Source organism: Platalea leucorodia, assembly GCF_965183815.1.
Source record: "Platalea leucorodia genome assembly, chromosome: 10".
NCBI lineage: Eukaryota > Metazoa > Chordata > Aves > Pelecaniformes > Threskiornithidae > Platalea > Platalea leucorodia.
This window is the reverse complement of record NC_138832.1, coordinates 9,633,833-9,658,440: the sequence shown is the minus strand read 5'-3', so window position 1 is coordinate 9,658,440 and position 24,608 is coordinate 9,633,833. Positions and strand designations below refer to the sequence as shown.

General features: G+C 47.2%; 1 protein-coding gene across 8 annotated transcripts in view; it reads right to left on the bottom strand.

The window, feature by feature from the left end:
* The window catches only part of MBNL3 (muscleblind like splicing regulator 3), a 97,160-nt gene that overhangs the window by 7,989 nt on the left and 64,563 nt on the right, over nt 1-24,608 (bottom strand). For 4 of the 8 annotated variants that reach the window (XM_082323586.1, XM_082323587.1, XM_082323588.1 and 1 more), the window contains 6 exons: nt 18,027-18,227; nt 16,322-16,558; nt 8,309-8,459; nt 5,962-5,997; nt 3,759-3,853; nt 2,238-2,311 (listed from right to left, as the gene is read on the bottom strand). In XM_082323586.1, the coding sequence (XP_082179712.1) occupies nt 2,255-2,311; nt 3,759-3,853; nt 5,962-5,997; nt 8,309-8,459; nt 16,322-16,558; nt 18,027-18,227 (777 nt within the window). In that variant the 3' untranslated portion in view covers nt 2,238-2,254. The remainder of the gene's footprint in view (nt 1-2,237; nt 2,312-3,758; nt 3,854-5,961; nt 5,998-8,308; nt 8,460-16,321; nt 16,559-18,026; nt 18,228-24,608) is intronic. The other 4 variants (XR_014229414.1, XM_082323590.1, XM_082323589.1 and 1 more) reach the window with 4 other exon arrangements.

Genomic DNA, 24,608 nt, shown 5'->3' with positions numbered 1-24,608 from the left:
CCACAGATAGTCACATTAAAATCTGATCCTAAGGAGCCATGAGCCAAAGGCAAATTGGGCCCAGAGACAAAACACAGCCACAGAAACCCTGTGCTCAGGGGACACTCTTTTGGGAGCAAATCGTCTCTCTTGGGATGTGCTCATGAAAATCCTCCCCTGAAGGACCTAACACTTGTCTCCTGTGGAGCCAGGCTAGCCAGCCTGGCCACCAGGACCTCATCAACCATGGAGGAAAAGAAAAATATCTGCCAGAGCAGCAAGTGTTTCAATTACCCAACTCCCACTCAGGGCAGCTTTGGGAATTGCCCCTCTGCACTGCAGAGTGCCAACCAAGGTCCTTTTCTGGCAAAACACTTGAGCACATGCACAATTTCACATGCTCAGGTGGTAGCATGAAACAATGTGTCCTCGAGAGATCTGCTTGCCTTTAGTTTATGAATGGACACAGGGGGTAACAACCCAGAAATGGGATCAAAACACACATGCTGCTGCATGAAAATGGTCGCTGGTGGGTCTGCGAGCACTGGGGATGCTGGGGGACATAGCCCTTTTCTACCAGCCTCCAAAGGTCGTTTATGTCCCACAGCTCGAGGTGTTAAGAGGACAAGTGCTTCTGGCAGAGTGGTGGCTCACACACGTGCTCACGCTGCCCTTGTGAAGAACAGGCTCCTTGTCTGCTACTGACCCATGCCCAGTACCCTGATCCCCAAGAAATCCCATCAAATTCAATATGTTGACCCTATTTCTTTCAAGCAAAGGTTTTTCACGGTCCTTAACCCATGCTTTGTTCAACAGACTGTGCCGTGCTCCCTACTTCCTAAAGACATATATCCCATGGAAGTTCCTTGCCTAGTCTGAAATCACTAACTATTGACAGTGTGAGTTTAAGCACACACAACCACAAAAGTGAAAAGAATTCAGAAAAAAGAAGTTTCCTGAAATAAATGCTGAAAACAGTCTTGAAGAGTTCAAGAATGAGGCTCTTCCAATGCAAATGATCTCCTTATCGGGTGGAACAGGCTGTTTTGCATGTGTTATGGAAATGGGTTAACATGTCAGGTGTCACGTCTGTCTGTCTGTCTGTTGTTTGGGAGAGCAGTACACTGTGTAACGCAGAACATTTTCACTAACAGAGACAGCTTGGTGTTCACCCCCACATGAACAGGGGTCCATGGCCACAGCTAGCAGGTCATTTATACATACGGTACTTCATTAAGGTCGGCAGAAATAAGGGCTACCACCAAGATGAGTAACTTCTGTTGACTGCTAAAGATATCATTAGGGAATTGCTTGCCAAATTAATTTCTAACATTTAAGTACTTGCCTGTAATACATGACCTAAGGAAGAAACGGGTTGCATATCTGTGTTTACTAAACGGCCTGCATTGGGAAAATCTGGTGACCTCTTGTTGAATTGGCTGAACTGCTCTTTACTCTCTTGGGGTAAAAAAATACAGTGAAGAACTGAAACCCTCAAGGGATTTTCTCTCATGAACATCAGCTAACACTCAGAAAAGCAACGGAAAACTGACACTGCTGCTACGGCTGTGAAATAATACTCTGTAAGTCAAAGAAAAGGACAAACTCCTCCATCATTCCCACTTAGGAAAACCTAGCAGCCTAGGGTAGCCCAGGATCTGCAGGTAGGGTGAATGATATGTTGCTTGTGGCATTCATCCTGGTCTTAAACACATACAAGGACCTCTGAAGAAACCCACCATGGGCCCCCACTGCAGCTGAACAGCAGATCTCTGCTCAGACCAAGCCGGCCTCGCAGATGCACAGCAGCTGATGATGACCCAGTCCTGCTTACCCCAGGAAAGGAAATATGCCACTAACAGCAAAAGAGAAGTTACACCTTTTCAGCTGACTCATCACCAGAGCAGTCTTTGCCATCAATAGCACAAATCCCTGAGGCATCTGCAGGCAGCTGGGAGCCGTGCAGAGCAAGAGTAACCTGTAAACACAGCCGTCAGACTCAGGGGGATGCAAGAAGGGAGGCTGCGAACACCGTAAAACAGGTATTTTAGACACAAGGAAACATTGCTTTTTATAACCCATAGGGCTGGTCCGTATCTGTGCGGCAGCTGCTGAATTTCTGTTGAGTTGGCAGAGGCTGGAGCCGCTGGGGTCCCGCAGGCTTGGCCCCTCTGCCCGAGCCAGCCCCCCTTTTGGGGGATGCAGTGCCCTTGTACAAAGCAATCCACCTTAAAGAGAAATACCAAAAAGGAACTTACTGTTCTATCGGGAACTTCTACATCTGTGAAACAAACATGCTGCTACTCAGTTCATCTACTGATAACTGGGATATCTACAGCAAAAAAAACAAAGAACACAACACATTAAAACATTGTCTTGAGATCGGGCTGCTCATTCTGTCTTCAGTATCAGGTCAGTAAGTACATCAGTGTCTTATCAAACAGGATCCATTCCCAAGATGTCTTTATTTTGCCACACATTAAGTACAACGTAGCTGCATCACTACTGATGCCTCGTGGAGTACGTGGTGATCGTACTGGGATTTTAACTCCATAGACTACAAGTAAGACAGAAATGCCCTGAAACTATCTGGCTGAGACAGGACTCATACAGCCACAGAGCAACGCTGCACAGGAATTTCTGCTTTCTTCTCATGACCAATACGAGTATGAGTAAGACCTGCTCTACCTGAAAATAACAACAAAGCACAGAAAAAGACTAGCAATCCCTACTGTGAGCAGCAAAACACTGCCTAGGACTGATGCAGGCAAAACTTCTACTGAAAGCCTCGTGACCTCGCACTAGCAAAAGACTAGAGGATGCCCCCTGAGATATTACTGACATTCGACATGGCTAACAGCCTCCTACAGAACAAAGTCACACCCCATTTTCTTTGCAATAGCTCTAAGCCTGAGCGCATGACAAATAAAAATGCTAAAATTAGTATTGGGGGGGGGGAGGGAAAAAAAAAAAGTGTTTGAAATGTCTCTGGTCTAACTGGGAAAAGTTGTGGCACACCAGATTATCAGGAAGCATCACTAGGACAGGTTGTGCATATACAGTTCAGGACTGGTGCGGAAGCAGCCATCACAACTCAGTATCTTCAGAGGAAAGTTTTGGAGAGAATCATGGCTCGGCAGACATGCATGAAATCCTGTACACTTATGGCAGTGCTACAACGGCACGTACTGCACATCCAGAGTCATTTCTGTAGGGATGGGTGACGTTATTGGTGTAAATAAGCTTCAGACTTCATAGCTTTGCTCCCAATTTTTGGGTTTTGGTTGGTTTGGGTTTTTTTAGTTGTTTTTAGAGTCCAATCTCGTGGTGGGGGGAGGTCGCTTTGTGTTTTCACTTCCACTTTCCAGCCAGGAGAGGACATGCCAAAATACCACAGGGAAGGATGCTCAGGGTGGTATTTCTGCTTGAGACTGAAAGCAGAAGTGCTGCAGGTCTTGCGCGAACAGTATTGTCGGGAGTTTTACAGCCCGGTTTTTCAGGACCCAGGGGGGCGTTGTTTTTGGAGAAGCGCCTGCACCCCTGCCAATCGCCCATCCCTACTCTCCGGTCGGGCTCGCTGCCCATCCCGCACACAGCAGGACCGGCTGGCCCCCTCACCGATCCCCGGACACACACACACACACACACGCTGCCTCTGCGCGCCCGAGCCTGCACCGAGCCGAGCGGGTCGGGAAGGCGCTCGGCCCCGCGCAGGATCTGGCCCTCGCCCGGTCCTCGAGATCTGAACACGTGAAAGAAAGCCATTGAAAGGGCCAAACCTGATTGGCGGTAGCTGTTGCAGCGAAGGGGACGCTGGTGGCAGGAGTTGTTGCTGCAGACACAGTGGTGGGCGTAGCACCGTGCATCATGGGCACTTTCGGAAGGGAACCATGGAAGCGACATACGGGAGGGTGGAGCGTATATATTTTTTTGGTTGTTTTTTTTTTTTTTTTTTTTTAAAATGTAACCATGGCAACATGTGGTGGATTTGGGGGCGTGGCAGGAATCACAGCAACAAGCCATGTGACATCGTCATGAAGGACACATCGGGGCGCAGCATGCAATCACAGTGCAAAGCAAGACAGCGTTGGGAAAAAAAATAAACAAGAGAGAAGGGGAAAAGCCAATTACAATTATAATTAAGGAAAAAACCAAAACATTCTCAACACTTAGTACATTTATAAGCAGAACAATGATGTATTAGACTCCAAGGGCCAAATTTCCAAAGGGGGGAGAGGGCGGGTGTGCTAGCAAAAGCCCACGTCAGCTCGCACCCGTGGGGAGTTAGACACAGCCAGTGCACGTTCCTTTGGGTGGGGACATTTTGGCAAGCGCACCCTCCCACCCGCCTGGGAAAGCTTGTCCCCTTCCCTCCCCACCCCGTCCCCGCCAGCAACCAGAGGTACATGATGCACTTTGCAGCGGCTGCCGCAGCCCTTTCACCGGGTTTTCTTGCTTCTCTCTAGCGGGGACGATGTTTCGGCACGGGACAGAGCTTGAGGCACGGCAAACGAGCGGCTGGCAGCCCGAGCTCTCTCCGTACAAATTCAGTGTGCTTCCTTTCCACCCTAATTCTAGAGGATTTGGCAAAATTCCCCTCTTGCGGGGTGTGGGGGGGGTGGAGTGGGGAGGGGGCCGAGAGGGAAAAATACATGAATGCATCTGAACAGCTACAATTTGCAGAAAGAGCATCCCAAAGGGCAACACGGCAGCAGGGAGCTCGGCAGCCTCCTGAAGCTGTGCGTCCCGCAGAGCACAGTGCTGGAGAGGATGCTCCAGGGCGCACATGGGCATCCTCCAGACCCGGGGGGGTTTGCGGGGCCAGGGAGCCCGCAGGAAGGCCCGGCCGTCCCTGCAAACATGCGGCAGGGAAGCAGACTTGCCTTCCTCACCACCCCAGCAGACACGGCTGGCCCCGGCGGGGAGCATGCGTGCCTGCAGGCTGGGCACACTCCAGCCATGGGATGTGGGAGCATGTGAGTTGGGGGTTCCTACAGGCAGAGGTGTGTTTGAAGGGCTCAGCTCCCCGTCATGCAAGCGGTGTGTCCTCTCTGCGCTATAAGGATGGGGAGGTTCAAGAGCAGAGTGCTTAGCCATTCCTGCCAAAGCTTTCAGACCTGCTCCCCGAAAGCCCTGCACCCTCCCCAGGGCTCCTGTTCCCACCTTCTCCCTCTGGCTGAAGCAGGCACACACCTGGATGCTGGTAGTCTTGTGTAACCTTGGTTGGAGGTTGAAAGCTCAGCTTTCACCCACCCTGCTGTGCCCAGCAGCTGTAGACAGAGGGGAAGGTCCCTCAAAGACCTGCACAGGTTCCCAGTAAGACCCAGATGCTGAGCCTGAACATACTGGATCCCTGCAGCAGCAACGAGTACGTACTCAGCCCTGCCGCCTCACTGCATCCCACCTGCACCAGCAGTGGTACCTCCCTACGGTCTCTTGTACCTGCGCAGCTGACACTTCTTCACTAAAGAGATGAATCTTCAGCCAGTCCACAGTCTAAGCCCTGCTTCTCTTGCTGTACAAGCAGCGCCCTGCTCTGGCAGAGGGGCTGACCCCAGATGTGTTCCTCCTTAGCACGCCTTTTTTAAACCAGTCTCCTAAAATGTCCTCAGAAGGACAACCGAAAATCCAAACTCTAATCCACCTGATGCCTGATACAAAAAAATAAACCAATGGGATCCTCCCATTGCTATTTCCTTTTGGTGGATGACTTAAATGGGTTGTGAAGACATTTAAGTGACAAATTTTTGTCTCTGCAGCGGAACTAAATAGGGATGGGAACACACCACCTTGGGTTCTCTTATTAGTCACATGAAACACTGCACTGCACAGAAATTAAAAGGCATACAACCATTTAAGCCTCAAAGAAGACAGCGGATAGACAGTCACACCACTCAGCCACCCAGGTTCTCACTGAGGCATACTAACTTGCTGTCTCTTTCAGATTAGGAAAAGTTGAGAAGTTTGTGTAGAAAAACCTACCAACGCTTGCAGTGGGTGTCATGCACAGAACTGACCCTGCACACCATGCATTGAAGCGTGGAAAGATGAACAAAAGGGATATTTCATTAGTGAAGCTTCAGTGTTAGAAATCACTTTAACTAAAAAGCAGGTATTCTCTTTGCAGCATTCAGTATTTGAGCACATGCAAACAGATTCTGCATATTGGTATATAAATAGTTTAAACTCAGTTTTAAGAGATCATAGCAAACCAAATTAATTCTTGAATTCTTGGGTAGTAGAAAATATATTTCTTCTCTCACCCCGATATTAAATTATATGATCTATGCTAGAAATCAGGGTTGTTTGGGGATTTTTTTGGTATCAGGTATGTTGATTTCTTTCTGATCATGTCAGCAGAAAACAAATTGCCCTTAGAGGAACGTGACACTCATGTTAAAACCGACTTTCCAAAAGCAATTTACTCCTGCAAGCAGGGACTGGGATTTGAAGCCTCTAGTTTAAGTTGAAAGAGGCAGTTTTTTTCTGGACTCGAAACAATTGTAGTGATGATGCCATTTTCAATAGACACCCTGACTTTCCCCGCCATGGCAACCCCTGATGCTGATCTCTCAATAACTGAACAGGAGAAACTCAGAAAAGCAACAGCTCGCTTCCCCTCCCCACGGTGTGAGCTGCTACGTGCCACTTCTCTGCTTCGCTTTCCAGACCGCTGCAAAGGCTGAGACCAGGTCTGCAGTCTGATGCATAAGGGAAAACGCGAATGCGTAACGTAAATTCATCAGAGATCCGTCCTCTGTCTGGAAATCTGCTGCTCTGCCCAGCATTAATGTCCTCAGACGAGAGCAGGTGCCAGCAAATAGACCTGTTACACATCAGCCCTGAGCGTAATTTCATTGCCATGAGACAGGGCACAACAGCACAGTGAGAGTGCTGGGTAAAAGCTAATTTATGGTGCTCGCATCAGAAATGCGTGTCCTTATGTCAACTTTGGCAACTGCAACCTCGAGGAAGAGGAGCGTGTAGCCAGCTGGGGGACCTGGCATTCTCAAAGGTGTCAGTGTTTCCTGAAGAAGTATTTCGCTTGGCACCTAACAGAGTTGCGGTAAGGCCAGCTCAGCCCATCCCCTCCAAGGGCACTTTGCAGAGCACAAGGCGGGAGGCTACTACGAGTCCCTCCCTCCGTCTCTCCGCACAAAACTCCGCTTCCCTGGCAGAACATCTTGGCAGCTGCTGAGTTCTGCGTGTCTCCAAGTGCTCTCGTAACAGAAAGGCCACACGAGCACAGGGTTTAGGTCCCAGCTCTCTGGACCCACGCTCACCCCTGAGACGGTTCGGTCTCAGTATAGGACTGTCTCAAAAGCTTTTCCCCTGACCCCAAGGAACAGCAAGGCCAAGGTCCAGGTCCACTGCGTGTTCACCTCGAGGGGCCAGCCCAGAGAAACACTTTGTATAGTTTTGTAAATATCATCTGGCAAGTGAATACAGCATTAAACATTAAAAACATCGGGCATTCGTTTTCTTACGATGCTCTGCAATGATAACGATGACACTAAAAAATGAGCTATCCACTCTGGAATATTCCTAATTCAGCCACTTATAATACTACTCTAAGCAGGTTTTGTTTTTCATTTGGCTGCAGTGAATAGCGGTTAATTGGCTAGTCAGCAGTCACATCTCTGCCACGTCAATACTTCGAGTCCTATATGAATTACTGAACTGCATCTTTCACTTTTACTCTGAGACCTTAAAGGTACAATAAACGCTAGGAGTTAAATTGCTTTTAAAAAGCTTAGACTATCATACTGGTCAAAAGACAAGCAAGAGGGAAATATATGCCTTTAAAGAGGATTATGTAATTTGTATTTACTAAAGACAAACCATTCCCTCTATAAACAGCATGGCTGCTGGAATATGTAGGTCACTGAGACAGAAGCTCAGAAAGATACCTGCAGCTTCAAGTGAGCAGGCATAGAGGTCCACAAGACATTTTAACATGAGTCCGTAAGAGAGCTACGCAAGAGTGAAAGAATTAATTTGGGATTAACCAGTTGAACCATAAGGAGGAGAAACAGAAAGTATGAATTCAGAAACATGCAGACATTTTTCTTAGTTCAACCACTTAAAAAAACCCAAAACCAAACAAAAAAAGGCTAGGAAGGGATCTTTACAAGTGAAAAGCTCTGAATTGTAGTAGGTGAAGGAAAAAAAAAGTCAAACAACAAACGTTAACTTTTCATCCATTTTTAACAAGAAACTACACACTGATACTCTTTTGCTAAGGACTCTTACAAATCTGCTCATTAGCTCAACGCCTAGGTCATAAAAAAGACAACTACGATGCTGGGGAAAGCAAGGAGACACTTACCTGTAGGGATGAATGTAGGCTGTTGCAACTGCATGTTGGCTAGAGCCTGTTGGTAGTGGAAAACGCTTGGGTTAAAGACTGTGGTGGCACCATTGTTTTTTTCAAGTGCTGGCCTCTTTGGTAAAGGTTGAAGTGCACCAGGCGGCAGGGCCTGTGGATAAGGGAGTCATTAAAGACAAGTGGAGTAAAAAAGGGGGCCCAGATGTAGATCAAGCATGCAATAAATAATAGGGGCTCTTGGCTGCAAACCACCTGTAACTGTATCAACTTTAGCAGGACAGGAAAGAGAAGAGCAGCTAAATCACAGTAGAAGTAGCAGGTGAAACCACAGCTTCGCTAGGTAAGCAGTTAGTAAATGCACCAGGAGAAGGGGCAGAGCCCAGGAGGAGGGATGCCAAGGGAGCTTTTCAGCAGGACTGACTTGGGCACACGGGAAAAGAAAAGCATGAGGAGAAGGAAGGGGAGAGGTGATCACCTGGACAGGATACTACGAAGAGCAGTTGCAGGCAACAAGCATTAAAAAAAAAATACCAGGTAAGAGAAATATAGTAGATAACCATTTAAAAACAAGATTAGCATAAGCAACAAATGCCATGGAAAAAAGGGATGATTGCCTCTGCCTGTTTCAACACCTGCCTACATGTATGTGCGCACGTGTGGAAGCGTGTACACTTGTGTGCAGCCGCCCCATGTGCCCAGGTGATAAAGCGGCAGCTGTTGCCAATGACACGCATAATGTTACATTCATAGTAAAATGCATTTCCACTTGTTAGTAGGGATGCTGAGCAACACGGCCAAGAACAGGCCTGATTCTTCACCGCTTGCACCAGTGGCACAGCTCACCACCAGCAGGTTTGGACTTGCTCCCAGTTTCTAGAAGGTGGCCTCCAACAGTTAAATACTGCTCACTCATTATTAACAGTGGAAAAAGCCATTGACAAATGTGGTGTTCGAACAAGATTTGGGTGGGCCCTGCTATCAGGCAAATCCTCTCTTCTTGTTCTATCACACCACTGGGCTTCTTCCAGTCTGTCAAACCTGTTTCATGATCAGACTTGGTAAAAAGCATTAACCCAACTCAGGAACTTTTCTCAGTGAGTTACTCATCATTCACCCAAGCATGTCTCAACAGCAAAGTAGTATGTCAGGTTCTTAGGAGACAGGAATGTTTCTAATGATTTACAGCTTTTCATTGTACCCAAGTAGAAACCACATTTTTTCTCCACATTGTGATAGAAAAGGGTCCTTTTTAATTATGCCCTGCAGTCCTTTTGCACGTAACGCTCCCATTGACGTCAATGAGATTTACGCACGTGGAAGTCATGCAGAATCAGGTCATTTATGCCTAGTTGTGTTAGTCTATATCATGTAGCAAAGCAATGGCCGAAAAATAGGGTTATCACTCCTATTTTTTTTTTTTTAATAGGTGACAGTGAAGGGTAGGTAATGGAGGAGGTTTAGCTAATGAAGGGTTAAGGCTACAAACACACAGTACTCGGAAAAAAGGACACAAGTGAAGAGATTTTAAAGAGTTATGAAGATTAACACACAACTGAATATAAGTAAAAGCTTGCAACAGTTTGTCACCATCTAGAAACAGGTTTCACTTTAAATTAATTTGCTATAGGAGACTGCTCATCTGAGAAATGTTAAGCAATATACTTCCAGGCAAAACATTATTCCATCCTATCTCTATACATGTGGTGGCTTTTGGGTGGTTTTAATATTAAAAAAAAGAAAATTAGAAGAAGAAATTGTATTTCAAAAACTGCCCTCAGACATGCACACATCCTCTACTAATGCTAGCAGGCATCCAGTGCCAGCGTTAGGACTTAATCTTTCCAGATTTCTTCTGGCTAGTACCAAAAGACAGCAGTCCAACACGGGAGAACATTCTCAGACAGAGACACCAAAATCTTTTGCTTAAGATCCGTATTTTAGGATGAGATCTTTTACATAAAGATCTAAGAGTTTCCATTTCTAGGGAAGCCCTCATTGATATCTATGTTAAATCTGACTGTATCTACATCTCGCCTGTTTAATGATTGCTATATGAATGTCCCTCCAGGCATGGGACAGATTTGCAGCTTGTAGAGACTGGAGTAGCTCCACTTACATCAGAGGTGTTTTACAGATCTCCAGTGACTGAAGAACTTGCTGCTTAAATTCATGCTCCTTACTGTGCATGATTGCAAAACATTCTTTTTCAGACGCTTCCAAAATCTGCCTCAGAAAAAAAATTACTAATTATAGCAAAGCAATTGTGCCAGGCACATAATGGACTTTTGACTCCTTGCTTCTTGGCCAAAGGCTGTCACCACCCCAAAATGCCCATTATCCCTTAATGGCAGTGCCAAAAGCAGAACAGCTGAAGGCTTTGAGACCTCGCCATGATGTCCTGGCTTTTTACAGGACAATTCCTGAGCCCAGCGTTGCAGTCAGAGGGAGCATACAACCACCAACAGGCCATAGGGATGTCAAGGCCCATACCCCATCGCCTCTCTAACATCACCCTTCCTCCTCCCCTGCTATAGCCCCTTGGGAGCAAGGGAGAGAAAGGAGCTACAGCAGTCCCACTACTGCTCCCCAAACAGCAGCTGGGTGGAGAAACCCAAATAAATGCAACATTTCCAGAGTCTTCTAAAGAAACAAGCACACCACAGCAGCTGCTGTGCAACCTGAAGGCAGCTCTGCCACACGGGCTCTGCGGGCACAGGAGGCAGGAGCCCGTCTCAGTCTGCTTCTGGTTTGACACAGCCTTCTGGGTCACCTCTCCCACCCCAGCAGCTGGGGGAGCATCTGTACAGGAGCATGCCTTGAAGATGCTCTCCCCCTGTTGCCAACCTGTCTAATTTCAGATACCAAGGTGCAAGAGGGCCCAGGGGGACAGAAGGATCTGGCTTCACCACGTCTCCAGCCCTTGCGTTGAGGTAAGAGACCTGAGTCAGGAGCACACTCACTGAAAGGTCTATCTACAAATGCCTGGGAAAGGTGTCTAAAATTGCACGTGATGAAGTTGGGCCAATACAGCTCCTGCACAGGGATCTGTCAAGGACACTGGAGCAAACAAGTGTGTCTCATTTGAAACGGGCCAGCGTTTCCGTAACAGTCTCAGGACCTGCTAGAATTTTAACAGCTCATGGAGGGACGTTTCTGTCTTGTACCATGTCCTGGTTCTGAAGGATTCCCCCAAGCATGTCCTGCAGCACCTACAAAAGGCAATGGGAGACTCCTTACCACATTTCGACCTTACTGAATTCTGCAGCAAGTGCCTCCCCACTGCAGGACAGGAGCTAGACTAAATCCTTGTAGCAAAGAACTCACTTGGTGAGTTTACCTCATCCTGCTGCTTGTGATTTCCCTCTGGACAAGCTCTGACCATCACAGATGTAGCAGTAACCTTGGACAGTAATCTTTTCTGACTTTCTTTTTTGCCTGTGTGTTTGTGTGCGCACATGGTTATGCAACCTATGCAACATGATCAGACCATCTGCACTGGTGAAAGGGTTAATTCACTTCAGTATCCATGTGATAGCTTGCACTGATCCCAATGAAAAATTCCCACTACAAAAATGCCAGGCACTCTCTGATTTTTGGGCTGGGAAAGCCACATTCCTGCTGGAACACAAACATCTGAACAAAGGTTTGTGCCACTTCTCTGCATGGCATGGAAAGCAATCTTTCAGCATGACTGACAGATAAAAACGCACTGCATGCCAAAGTCAAAATTTCCCACGTGCTGGTTAACAACCCTCTCTTATTTTTTGCAAGACCAGAACTGGATTAAATCTTTGCAACAAACAATTTAATTGCACCTCAAATTTCCCCTCAGATCGCTATCTCCTGGGAGCAGATCACACTTTCACCCCTTTGCACTTAGCAAAGAGGGGCTGGGTCTACATCTGGCTCACTGCTTCGGTCCAAGGCACAACAAATAGAAAATCATCTGAGAGAGGGCAGAGGTAGCACTCATTCCCTGGCAAGCAGCAGAAGCAATGTGAGCAGTTTCCTCTGAAGGTTATACAGGCTCTTATCACCACTGTGAATCCTTCTCTGGCGCAGCCTTCCCAAAGGGTTCAGAGGAGGTGACATATTCCAACAACGCAGCTGTAAACCTTCAGATGTTTCAGAGCAGGAAGACTATTAAAAGTAACTTATGTGATGGGGTTTGGTTAAGTAAGGGAGGTCGGGAGGATAGGGGAGTTAAAGGGCTTTCCCATCCTCTGCCGGACCGCGTCTCCTTGGAGAGGTGGCTCTCGGAGAGGGCAGCGAGGCACCGCACAGGCCTACGCTGGCTTTGGGGATGCGGCTGTGGCAGCCGCGAGCACCAGGGAGTGAGAGGCTGTCACATCATTTACAGCGTAAGACCACAACTGCTGGCGGAAGCCGATCCCTAGCAAGAATTCCTATTGCTGCTGTCTAAACTCCAACAGGGAAGCCTCGTGAGTACTTAAAAAACCCAAACCCAAGTTTTCAGAGGGGAAGGGGAGCAGATCAGCCTCTGCTTCCCAGTTCTGGGAATGGGGAGCAACACCGGCTTGAAGGCTTCAGGGCATCCCTGTGTCCACTCTTCCCTTTCCCCCCTATAGCTGGGCCACAGGAGCCGTTTTTTGTAGGATGCATTGGATCCCTCATTACTTGGGGTGAATGGGAAAGAGTTGTCTTCTATGGAGCCAGGACTGACAGCAGACTGGGAGGATGGCTTTTGCCTATGAGTGTCACAAAGACAGGTAAAACATATTTGAAACTCAGAAAATAATCAAAGGTAGCTTATATGAAGACAGCTTGCAGACAGAAGCCTGGGGAGCGGATCCTGTGCCTGAAGCAAAAGGCACCCACAGCGAGGTCCCTTTGCTGACACACTGTCCCACCGCGGTGTGGGGGCAGGAACCAGAGACAGAGCCAGCTACAGCAGCAGTTGTCTCCCCAGCTTACCAAACATGAGATCAAAGTCCTGCACTGCACTCGCTTCAGTTCCCAGCACAGATCTCTATGGGTGCTGCTTAGCTCTCTCCCTCTGCTTCTCTTAATGTCAGGAACCACCAGGACCGGAGAGGTCCTAAATTTGTGCTGTGTCCATTGCACAGAACACCATTTTGCAGGGCAGTACCAGCATGACACTGCTAGGCAAAGCTGTGCTGTTGGGCGTACCACAAAAAGTGGCCGCCATCTGTCCTGCACCACCCAGTCCTCTGGCATATCCAACACGCTGCAGACCTAATGAGTTCAATTCTCACCGAAACACCACGTCTCACGACTCCACAGCTGTTGCTGTTTGGAAAAACACCTCAAAACCCAGCGCTGCCTCCTCCCAAGATTATTCACCACCTCCAAAATGCATCCGGGTTTCAGTAGGCAAAGCTCAGACGGTAATGGATGCTGTGCAGGGTGCAGGATCGGCATGTCTGAACAGACACTGCAACATTTCTGACCGGGATGGGCAGTCTCCCCAGGCACTAACACAACAGACCAAGTGCGGAAGGCTTTCATGCAGACTAAGATGGTTACGTGCAAAGCGAGAAGGTGAAAGGTCCAAGTACCAGGTCAAAGGTTGCCTCGAGCGGTCGCTTCAGTGATCTGACAGCTGGCTGAGTCTTAATTAGCAGGCAGCGAGCACATGATGGCAATGGGCCAGGGAGGGGGGTCAAGCACAGTAACAAAAACAGCAAGCAGAGGTGTGTCAAGAGAGAGCAACATTTGGGGGAGGCGAACAGAAAAAAAAAAATTAAAAAAATGAATGCATTATACAATATATTAAAAAGATGAGGCATGCACAACATTGGGTGGCTGAGTAGTTACCTGGCCTAGCGGCTAGTCAGCTATTTTGCCTCAGTAAATTTTAAAAGTAAAGAAATATCATCATGGGACAGGTGCTCTAGAGCATCTTCACTGCAGCTGGCACAGCAGGTGAGGAGCACTCGGGGATTAGCACCTGCAGGTGGACTTGTGCTGGGCTTCAACCCTAATTCTGCAGCTACACACCACGGGGAGGTCAGCAGGAGCGCCGTGGCAAGGGAAAGACCACCGGGAAAGAAGTGAGGTTCAAGCACAGGCTTAAGCGCCATCCTGAACTTGAGCCTGACCCAGTTCATCTGGCTGTGCTGCACAGACTTCAGACAAGTAGGAGTGAGTAAAGCTACTACTTGTGCATGTTGAGTAACTGCAAGATTGGGTCCCTCAGAAATATCTTCTGAATTTAGGTTTGAAGTCATTCCAAATCTATTTTAGAAGGTACACCCATTTGTCTGGCATATGTTTTTCGATCCAAGAAAACTGGGCACCATTCTTCCCTTTATTAAAGTCTTATTCCTCAACAGGTACAGTAAACGCATCAAACCTTGAAAAGTCAATGAATAATGTAAGCTGTTTTGGTAGCAGGGGTGATGCAACAAGCCATCAATAAATATTTTAAAGGCTCTAGTTAACAGTATACAAATAAGGTTAATTACATTTTTAAGAGAAGCCAGCAGCATGAATAAAGCATGCACTGGCTTTGGTTAAGTAGCAGTGTCCTAGATCATTAGTGAAAAAGTAAAGATTCAATTATAAAAAACAATTGAGTTTCATTTCAGAAGGTTCTTTTTCAACAGACCTGAGCTGTTGTTTCAACAATAATAAAAATAGTAAGAAATCTATTAAACAAACTGTGCCGGACAACTAAATACTGCAGCATAAACCGGTTCTTCAAATCACATTTCAGGTAATACTGATGCTACAAGGAGGGCAGTTGTTCAATTTCTAGAATCTTCTTGATTTTGCGTTACAATTCGCCATGAACAAAAAGCGACCTGTTTTACTGTCTTCAAAATAAAGGTATTTAGAAAAATTTTAGTAGCCTTACTTGTAAAACAAAAAGGAGGCAAGAACCTTTTCAATATTAGTTATTAAAAAAATAAATAAAAAAAAAAATCACAGCATGGATGAGGTTGGAAGGGGATCTTTGGAGATCATCTACTCCAACACCCTGCTCAAAGCAGGATCAACTAGTGCAGCTTGCTCAGGACTGCATCCAGGCAGGTTTTAAATATCTCCAAGGATGGAGCAACCTGTTGCAGTGTTTGATCACCCTCACGATAAAGAAATTTTTTCTTATGTTTAAATGGAATTTCCTACATTTCATTCTGTACCCTTTGCCTCTTGTCTTTCACTGGGCACCACAGAGAAGAGTCTACCTCCATCTTCTTTACTTCCCCCATGAGGAATTTATACACATGGTAAGATCCCCCTGAGCCTCGTCTTCCCTCCCCAGGTTGAACAGCCGCAGCTCTCTCATCTCTGGAATAAACAGGTGCCATTAAATTGAATTCAACGGAATGGCAAACATTTACTCTAGCTAGGAATTTGATCTGGTAAGTCTTTTTTGACTCGTTTTTAGAACTGTAGGTAGTAGAAGTCACAATTCAAATTAAAATGCAGGTGGGACCATCTCTACCAGGTCCTAAGTATCAAAGAGGTCAAGATGTCACCTTTGGTTTGAGTCTTGTCATTTCACTAAGCCTTGGCAAAGCTATCAGGCACAAGGCTGCTCAGTTTGCTAGGCTTGAACAACTGATACCTTGTCTGCTTTGAAGTCAGTGGAAATTTTGCTACTGACCTCAACTAGCCAGGATCTCCCTGCAAAGGATGCAAAGTATTATGGGACAGATATTCTTTGCTTTCATTGTGTACTGAGGAATGACTGCTAAACTGACAGCTAAACTGACAGCTAAACTGACAGCTATGACTTAGCCAGGGAAGGTGTTTGCTGCTGTACTTGCATTCATGTCACCTCATGAAGTCACGGCAGAAAATCACAGGGTTTGCCACCACGTCCCTAACTGGTGAGATGGACTGTGCCACTCAGGGCTTCATGCTATGGTGAGCAGCACATAGAAAGGATGAAGAGATGGGATTCGTATTGCGCATGCACTCAGCTCTCTAGTCAGCCATTTACAAAGCACTCTACTTTTCCACAAATGACACAAATGAAATCTCTTAGCAATGGAAATACAGCTTGAGAAGAGCTCTACTTACCATTGCAGCTGCAGCTGTCTGGTTCACCTGGTGTTGAGCTGCCTTGATTTTGGCTTGCAGGTGTGCAGGGGGATGAAAGTACTTGCATTTCTCCCTAGAGCATCGACCTTTGATGTAATCCATGCAAACTGTAACAGTATTTTCATTTGTGTCTATCATTGCAATATCTATAGGGTGAGCATAGCGGCAATCATTCTCACCACGTGTGCAATTTCCACGCTGAAACTCTCGACAAACCTTAAAAGAAAGTCACATTGTTGAGCAGGACATCACGTTACTCTTCATTCAGTATTTTCAACACAACATCAGTTCAGTTGGCCACATTAAACTATGTGTGTAATCTAAATCCATGATGATCTTGGGTAGCACATATGCCAACAGTCACAGAGACAAGTGGTGCTACTCACAACTGGTTCAGGGTACAAAAAAACCCCACAACGTTACCAAGGCCAATTACCAAATGCAAGTGAAGTACAGAATTTGCGCAGAATGGAAAGTGACCCCAGAAGTCAGCGTTGTTTTGCCAGACTTTTGGAGCTCAGGATTCCTCCCCTGCCTCTAAAGATTAAATGTTAGTAACTCTACCATTTGTGTCTCAGCTGGATTACGTATTTGTTATGGAGCACACTCTTGGGTAGGACATTTAATTCGAAATGTTGCATGCTGCTGTTATTTGCAACAAGTACCTTTTCTTAAATACGAGGAGCCTCTTTCACGTAAATAGTCTCACTGCCCTCCACAATAAAACTCTGACCCTGGGGTTACAGGACGGTGTGTTTGATTACACTGCAACATGTTTGTAAGGTGTTACCGAAATTGCTAGCTTTACAAAGATCTTGCAGATCCTTTTAAGTTATGAGCACTGAAGCATCAAAGGTAGAGAAAAAGGTTTCACAAAATGGATCTGCGTGGTTTCCTTGTCTGAGGGACCAAGATAAATTGTCGAGGACTATAGCTGGTAGTATACATCATGTACCAGTGCACTATCAGACTGAGCGTGGGGAAAGGTGAGACGTCATGTGAGAACGGAAGCAATCAGCACGGCAATATAAAGTACATAACGCAAAACAATGTGTTTTGAAATTACACCCTTCTCTGCTACCTTCCTGTGTTACAAATTTGCACCCGCAGGGGCCTCTGAATTCAGGTCCTCAGCCCTTATCTCCTGCAGAGCCTCTGCTTAGGGTTTGAAAGACATTTACAACTCCTCCAACGCTAAGTCCCAGCATGCCCAGCCAACTGGTGGGGGGGGAGACACACACGTCTTTCCAATGCCCCGTACCCAGCATTCCCAACAGTGTAATGCTTAAAGCTTTCTGTAGGAGCTCAGTTAGCCCATCTCAAGACAAGGGACGTGTCTGTTACTTCCAAAACATCTCCCACTCAACTCAGTGAAACGGTAGACCATCCACTTGCATTTTTTAAGTGTGGCAGATCACACACAGAAAACAACAATGCCAGCCCTGCTCTAACACTCAGTGAAATCAGAAGAGTGAGTGCTCCCAAATTTCCAGTGACTTCCAAGGATTTGGGATCAGGCCCCACACGAGAGTCTGCTCAAGCAGAGAACAGCAGCCCTGTGTTAGGAAAGCTGTAAGTTAAACTCTGCACTGTGCTGCATCAGGTCATTCTAGCAGAAAGCAACAGCTGGGCCCACATGCCCTGTTCATTCCCATCAGCAGTATCGTATCAGACATCCAAATACCTCCAGTTTATCCGTACGCATCAGTTTCTGCCCAGCAGAGCCTCCTGGTACTGTAACAGTAGGATTTCCAGAAACCAGGACAGGAGTATTTGGTAAAAGCTCTGCAGGAACCAAGCCCATCCCAGGAGAAACATGACTCAGGTAGGGACTAAAAGCCATCGTGGGGCTTGTTGCAAGCGATGGAGTCACAGGAAACGTTGTCTGTGTACAGAAAGAGGAAAAACAAAATATTAGTAAAAAAGCTGTCATGGATTACCCAAAACCTTGCAGCACTTCAATCCTTTCAGACAATTCGATTACCAACTTCAAAATGCTGTGCTCTCCAATCTATTCATTTATCGCCATTTTCTTGCGATCCATTCGCTTCTCCTGACTCACAGATTTGTGACTCATCCTGAACACAAGGCATCTTTATTTGCCAGATCAAAGCGTATTGATGATCTTTATAGTTTAATGACACAATTAAGGATTTCATGCCAGCAATTAGGGCAGGCCCAAATTAAACAGACTTCTTATTCCCAAAAAAATGTCTCAGCTTCTGTACATCTACACCGCAATGCCATACAGAGACCTCAAGGCAAGCTGCAGCTTCAGGACCTGGAAGCACGCAACTCCATTAGCTACGTGGCTGAATTCACTATCAGCCTGCGCTGAGCTCCACGTTATCGTGGCTAGCGTGGCTCAGGTAGACAAATGGATCATTTAGAGTCAGGCGAGGCATCGCTGCTACAGCACGCTTGGGAGATCTAGAATTCTGCACATCTGGGGTTTATTTCAGGCTGTCAACAGCCTCCAGGCAAAAACAACTTTGCAGGAGTATCCCGACCCTACACTCTGTGTGAATGGCAGCAAGAGGACATCAAACTCACTAGTGTTACAACGTGCCAGACCTCATGGCTTTGGCAAGAGCAGGTGGGTCTTGGGCTTGGAAGAGCCATGGACAGAGCCTACCAGATGAGGTGGCCCAGGTGGGCGAGCACGAGGTTCAGGACCCCAGCTATGCTGTGAGGAGCGATGTCCCCATCAGAACAATGACCCATAAAGATCACTACTGCTTCTGACCCCTAAATCGCGTTCAGCAGGCCCTCCAAGAGTGGCAGAGCTTCAGCGCCGGTGGCCAGAGCAGCAACCTGGCCTGAACTGCTCCAGACTGCTGGTCTGGGAAAGGAGCCGCTGTTCTGCCAGGCAGGCGAGACCACACAAAGCTCCTAAGTGGGTGCTCAGTTTAAGGTCTGTGAACAACTCCTACAGCCAGAGAGTTTGTGAGACTTTAAAGCACCAGATCTGAGGTGAGTTTGGGAATGAGACCAGTTCCAGCTGATGAAAAATCCCCCCCTACCCACCTCGAAGACCGGAGCCTGCAAGGCAGCACTCCTGCTCCTGTAGCAGGGGCTCGAGCAGCCCCCAGGGAAAGGAGCCTGTGACTTGCAGCTATTTTTATTTTCCCTTCTGTCACCTGCTCCACTGTGAACTCTGAGTTAAAGCTGCTCACATTTGCAGGCGTACGAGATGCCGTCCGCGGTAGCTAGAGCCTCTACTTGGCAATAAATGCAAGCGTGCTTACAAAATAGCCTGGGGCGTTTTTCTGGCCACACACATCATCCCCTCCTTGCTTTTATTTTTGTACCTCTAGTCCTGCGGGTTTCTAAAAGAAATCACACATGGACAGCGTGTTTCTCCATGGCATCTTCATCCCAGTACTTTAATAAGCTAGGAAACACTTCGCTTGTGATCTGGAAGAAGCTAGCCCACAGTAACACCAGCCAAGCTGTCCTAACCTGTATTTAGCTTAATGATGCCCCCTTCCTAAGGTCAGAGTGACAGCAAGCAGCTCCTGAGCTGATGAGAAAGGGGATGACAGGTCACTGCCAGCGTACATCCCACCTCCTCCTCCACAACAAGGAGACACAGCCTCCTGAATCAGCAGCGCTGGGTGCTTTAAGTGCAGCAGAACCAAATAATCCTCTCTGGGAGAGATTTCCAATTTTCCTTCTTTTGAGTCTAAGTCAAGCCCCACTTCAGCTGATGGGAGACTTTAACCGTTAAACCCAGAGATCCTCCAGTCCATGGCCTTTTATTAAATCATTTTCTTCTCTCTTTCAATTCTCTGTGGCTCCCAGACATTTTACACCTTTTGCTGCTAGAAAAGCTCTTTAAGGATCTTCAAATGCTGTGGCTCCCTGAGCACTTTAGTGAGAAGGCAGCATCCATTAGACTGTTTTCTTTTGTGCGAACACCAGTAATTACAGCAGCATCTGCTGAACTTCTGCCACCATTCGCACTGTAAATGCTATTTTAAGGAGTTTCTCCAGCCTGGACAGTCTGCACAGGGTTTATGCTAGGGCCCAACACACATTGCCAGCACTCATTTTGTGTACCCATAGCAGCTCAAACCTTGCAGCACACGTGGCTTGCACAGATGTGTGGGCAAATCTACCCTGTGTGCTTCCAGCACCCAATACAGCATGAGCCCTGGGTATCCTGACAGAGCAGGTGTGGCACAGACATTACTCCAAAATTTCAGGAGATCCTTTAAGGCAGGCTTCCCCTGCCTGGGCTTGAACACAGCCAGGAGCCAGCCTGAGGACCTAGCTGTTTCTGAGATGGAGGGGAGATGTTCTCAAGCAGAGGATGCCCGGGCATTAATGCAGCCAGGGAGGAAGGCTGGGGGCTTGCAACACCTCACACTGAGTGCATTCACCAGAAATCGGTGGGAAGAGGTGTGAAATATTCGCCAAGAGATGATATACCAGCCCGTCCACCAAAGACACTACAAACTGGGAGGCAGGTCCTGCTCCCTGAAACACTGTCCCCATCTCCAAGGCTGTTCCTTCAAAAGCAGCTCCTCTCCTCACTGGGAACAACTGGCAAGGGCTAGGTGATCTGAACCCAACCTGAAAAGAGCAGAGGAAGGATGTCCATAAAGAGCAACTGAGGGTCTACCCACGATCCTGGAGACCTACAAAGGGGTGCACAGAGGAGCAGAACAGGTTTTTATCGCTGCCACTGGTTGTTCACTCATCGCCATGCCCTGGCACCTGCTGTTGCATTCCCAAGGTTTCACAACCGCTTCTGCCCGCCTGAACCCTGCACCCGGTGCCGCTGGCTGAAAGCGACGGCTCTGCTCCACACCCTGCCCGCGGGCCCGGGACCGACACGCAGCAGCCACGCAGGCATTTTCAGCAGATGCACACCCAGAGAGCGAGCAGACCTCGCTCAACACGTCAAAACTCCAAGCACTGGGGTTTTTTAAGTCTGAAGAGTGCTAAACGCACTGAAAACTGTTCCTCTGTAAGCTGGCATCAGGGAGCTCTGTATTTATTGTGGCTGATGAGGGGAAAAGATGGGCTGCGCTCATTGCCAGCCCCGACTGCCTGTCTTGGATTGGGAAATCCAGTTTGGCTCATGCATCAGCACCAGTAATAAAGATGCTGCCAGCCAAATCTCTCCTCCCTTTACGTCTGTGCAGGTCCCCTGTGCCAGGCCTGTCCTGAGGGAATTTGAGTGAGTTTCTTCCTTGCAGCCAGAGCCCAACTGTAATTTTTACTCCAAACAGTACTGCTCTCCTCAACATGCCTCCCATCCACCTCTTGTGATTGCACCCAGCCAGGAGATCTGACAGATCAATATTATGACTGTACACTTAAAAAAAAAAAAAAAAAAAAAAAAAAAAGTCCCAACTGAGATGCTGGTGTGCTCTAGGGCAAAACACCCAGATTGAAAGCATCAACACTTACCCCTGCTGCCCCCCTTAAAGCTCTTGCAAATTCAGGAAATACAAGGCCAGGTTTCCTTGCAAACTACCTTTTATTAACCACATGTAGACACTACCAGTAATTCCTGAGCAGAGGGAAACAGGTTACAGTGCAGCAGCAGAGGAGTTCACACTGGTAACAGCTCACAAGACTACTTTACTGAGTATTAAAATGCATGTAAGAATTTAAAAAAAAAAAAAAAAAAGAAGAAAGAAGCTGAAATGGCTCTTGTGAGAACATGTCTCGGGGGAGGGCTGCCAAGGACTCTGACAGCTCTGAGCTCCTCACAGACCCCGAGCACAGGAACGGTTGGGTTGAAGGCGTGAGCAGAGAGAAGGGACCATCCCAGGGAGGGGCATTTGTCACCACTGGTGGTGACAGAACCTGGAACAGCTGATTTTGTTAACAAACTAGAATTTGCATTCAATTTGCCTAGCAGAAATTGTGCTAAAGCTAGAGATGAAACACAGAGCGAGTGTGAAGAGGAAGGCAGAGGAGCGGCTGGTGTTTTGTCGAACACAAGCGCTGCCTCAGCCAGCAAGTGTTGATTCTGAGTTACCTCAGACCCTAAAAAGGGAAAGCCTGAAAATGAGAGACTCGGTATAAATACAGAAGTGTTGATGGCCTGAAGGAGGGGAGACAGGTCACTGCTAAGCAGCTACACATGGAAAGCACACAAAAAACAGCAGCAGCTTTTATTACAGTCTGGTGATAGAAACATGTAAGATAAAGGTCTCATACTGACAAGTTTGAAGACCCTGATATTGAAAACATAATTGATGTTGTTTAGAAAAAGCAAAAACCTGTGTTCCCCTCCAGTGCAACTGCATGGGGCTGGCTGTAAAACCACTCCTCTAACCTGAAGGCTGAGCATGCTGGAGTGAATCCAACGGGCCAAAGCATCCAGCTACCTACCACCACAGATGCTCATTTCCTCAATCAGATCACAAAGACACACTCCTAGCTCAAAGGGTATCTCATTTGTGGGCTGCTGTAGTGTACAAGTCGGTGTTAACGCCCCACAGCACTGTCTCTGACTAGAGGCTGAGATATAGATTAGGTTTTTGCTGCATGGAACATGCCCAAAACACCTGTTGAAATCTGCTCCAGCACTTGTTCCAAGCATCACTGGTCGAGCAAGTTGGTCACTCTGTGCTTTAACCCCTCCATCAGCACCGAGGGGCAGCAGCAGGGTACCACTGGCCCAGGAGGGGACGCAAGGCTGGGTTAAAGTCTGGGTTGTCTTCAGGGGCGTGGGTGACTCAGAGCTGTCAAGATAGTCCTGGCTACAAAGACCTTGACAGGAAGAAAAGATGAAGAGCTTGAAAACAAAGAGAGCTCAGAGCAGGGAAATAGCTTCCCAGGGCAGCAGCAGAGGCAGGTGTGTCAGCACTGCCCTGCTCTATCCAACTGCTAAAACAGGGCAGCACTATGCAAACCACTGCCCTGCTCCACCAGGTCAATTCGGAGCCAGTGCTGAAGCACCTCCACAGCCAGCTCCAGAAGTCTGCCTCACACTGCTGCAAAGGGACAAAGCAGAATGGAGAGGGTAGGGATCAGGCCCAGGGTGCAGCACTTTTTGTGTGGTCTTACTTTGGCGCACACATGGCTCAGAGTGACCGTATCTGAGAAACGAGACACAGCATTGACCAAAATCGCTCTCCGTATCAATCTACCCACCTTAAACCTGACTTTTACACAGTCTAACAGAGACAGAGGCACAAAACCAGCCCAGAGAGCTTCCAGCACAGCTCAACCAAAGCCAGCAGTCAAGGTGATTTTGGACTTTCAAAAGTCAATACCAGAATCTTCCTACTTGGCACCTACATGGTCTCTCCAAGGTCTCTCCCAGACAAATATACGATGCTGAGCAAATAGTCTGCTCCATGTCCTTGCCTGACTTGTTTTAAAGTGCTGTACGAAGCAGTCTGTTTAAAACGGCATCATGGGCACCAAACATTCATGTGACTCTCAGCTTCGCACGAATGGTTAGCAGCAACAGAGAGCAACCAGAGACTTCCGAGAAATAAGCTCACACTAGCAACCATTAATTCACACCTAGTAGGCTTCCGTGAGCAGCGTGCAGCAGGCAGCCCACCTGGGACACGGTTCTTCTCCAAGAAGCACATTCATTAAACAGCCATCATCAGGGTCCTGGCTCTTGGTTCAACGGGAAGATTAACTCTTGCTGGATGTCAGCGGTGGTGTAAGAAGATCTGCTGGTGAATGTTTAGATGCAAGCTCACAGACAGACACATTCAATGCCATTTCAGCAAGCGTGGTGAAAAACTGCTATGTCAAGTGCTGGTGGTTTGGTGATGGGTTTTTTGTTTTGTTTTGTTTTGTGTGTGTGTGGTTTTTTTTTTTTTTAAAAACACAGTAGCTTTTTTGGTGAAAATGCACTTTAAAATGTCTAAGCGTTCAGCTATTGTTTGGAGCTATTAAGCACGCTGTTCCAAATCTTGTCTCTGGCAAGCATCCCAATTAAGCAGGCATCCCGTTGATCAGCTTTCTGATCACATGGGATTTGTTCTGCTGCTGCATCTGATATAATACTTTCTGCTTTGAAGAATTTCATGTGTAGCCAGAAGGAGGCCCCACCCTTCTCATTTAGAGAGAAAAATTCTCAAAGCCTGCTTCCACTGGCAGCATCTTTGGGAAATCAAAGGCAGGTGAAAGAGCAATCTCTTGTTTGTCCTGAAATTGGTGTGGAACAAGTCAGGCAGCAGGAATTAGACCAAGGGCTCGTTTACTCTGAGCAAAGTGTGGGAAAGCAGGAAGGGAGCAGTCATTGCAGAACAAATCTTTATTTTTCTACTTTGCCGAT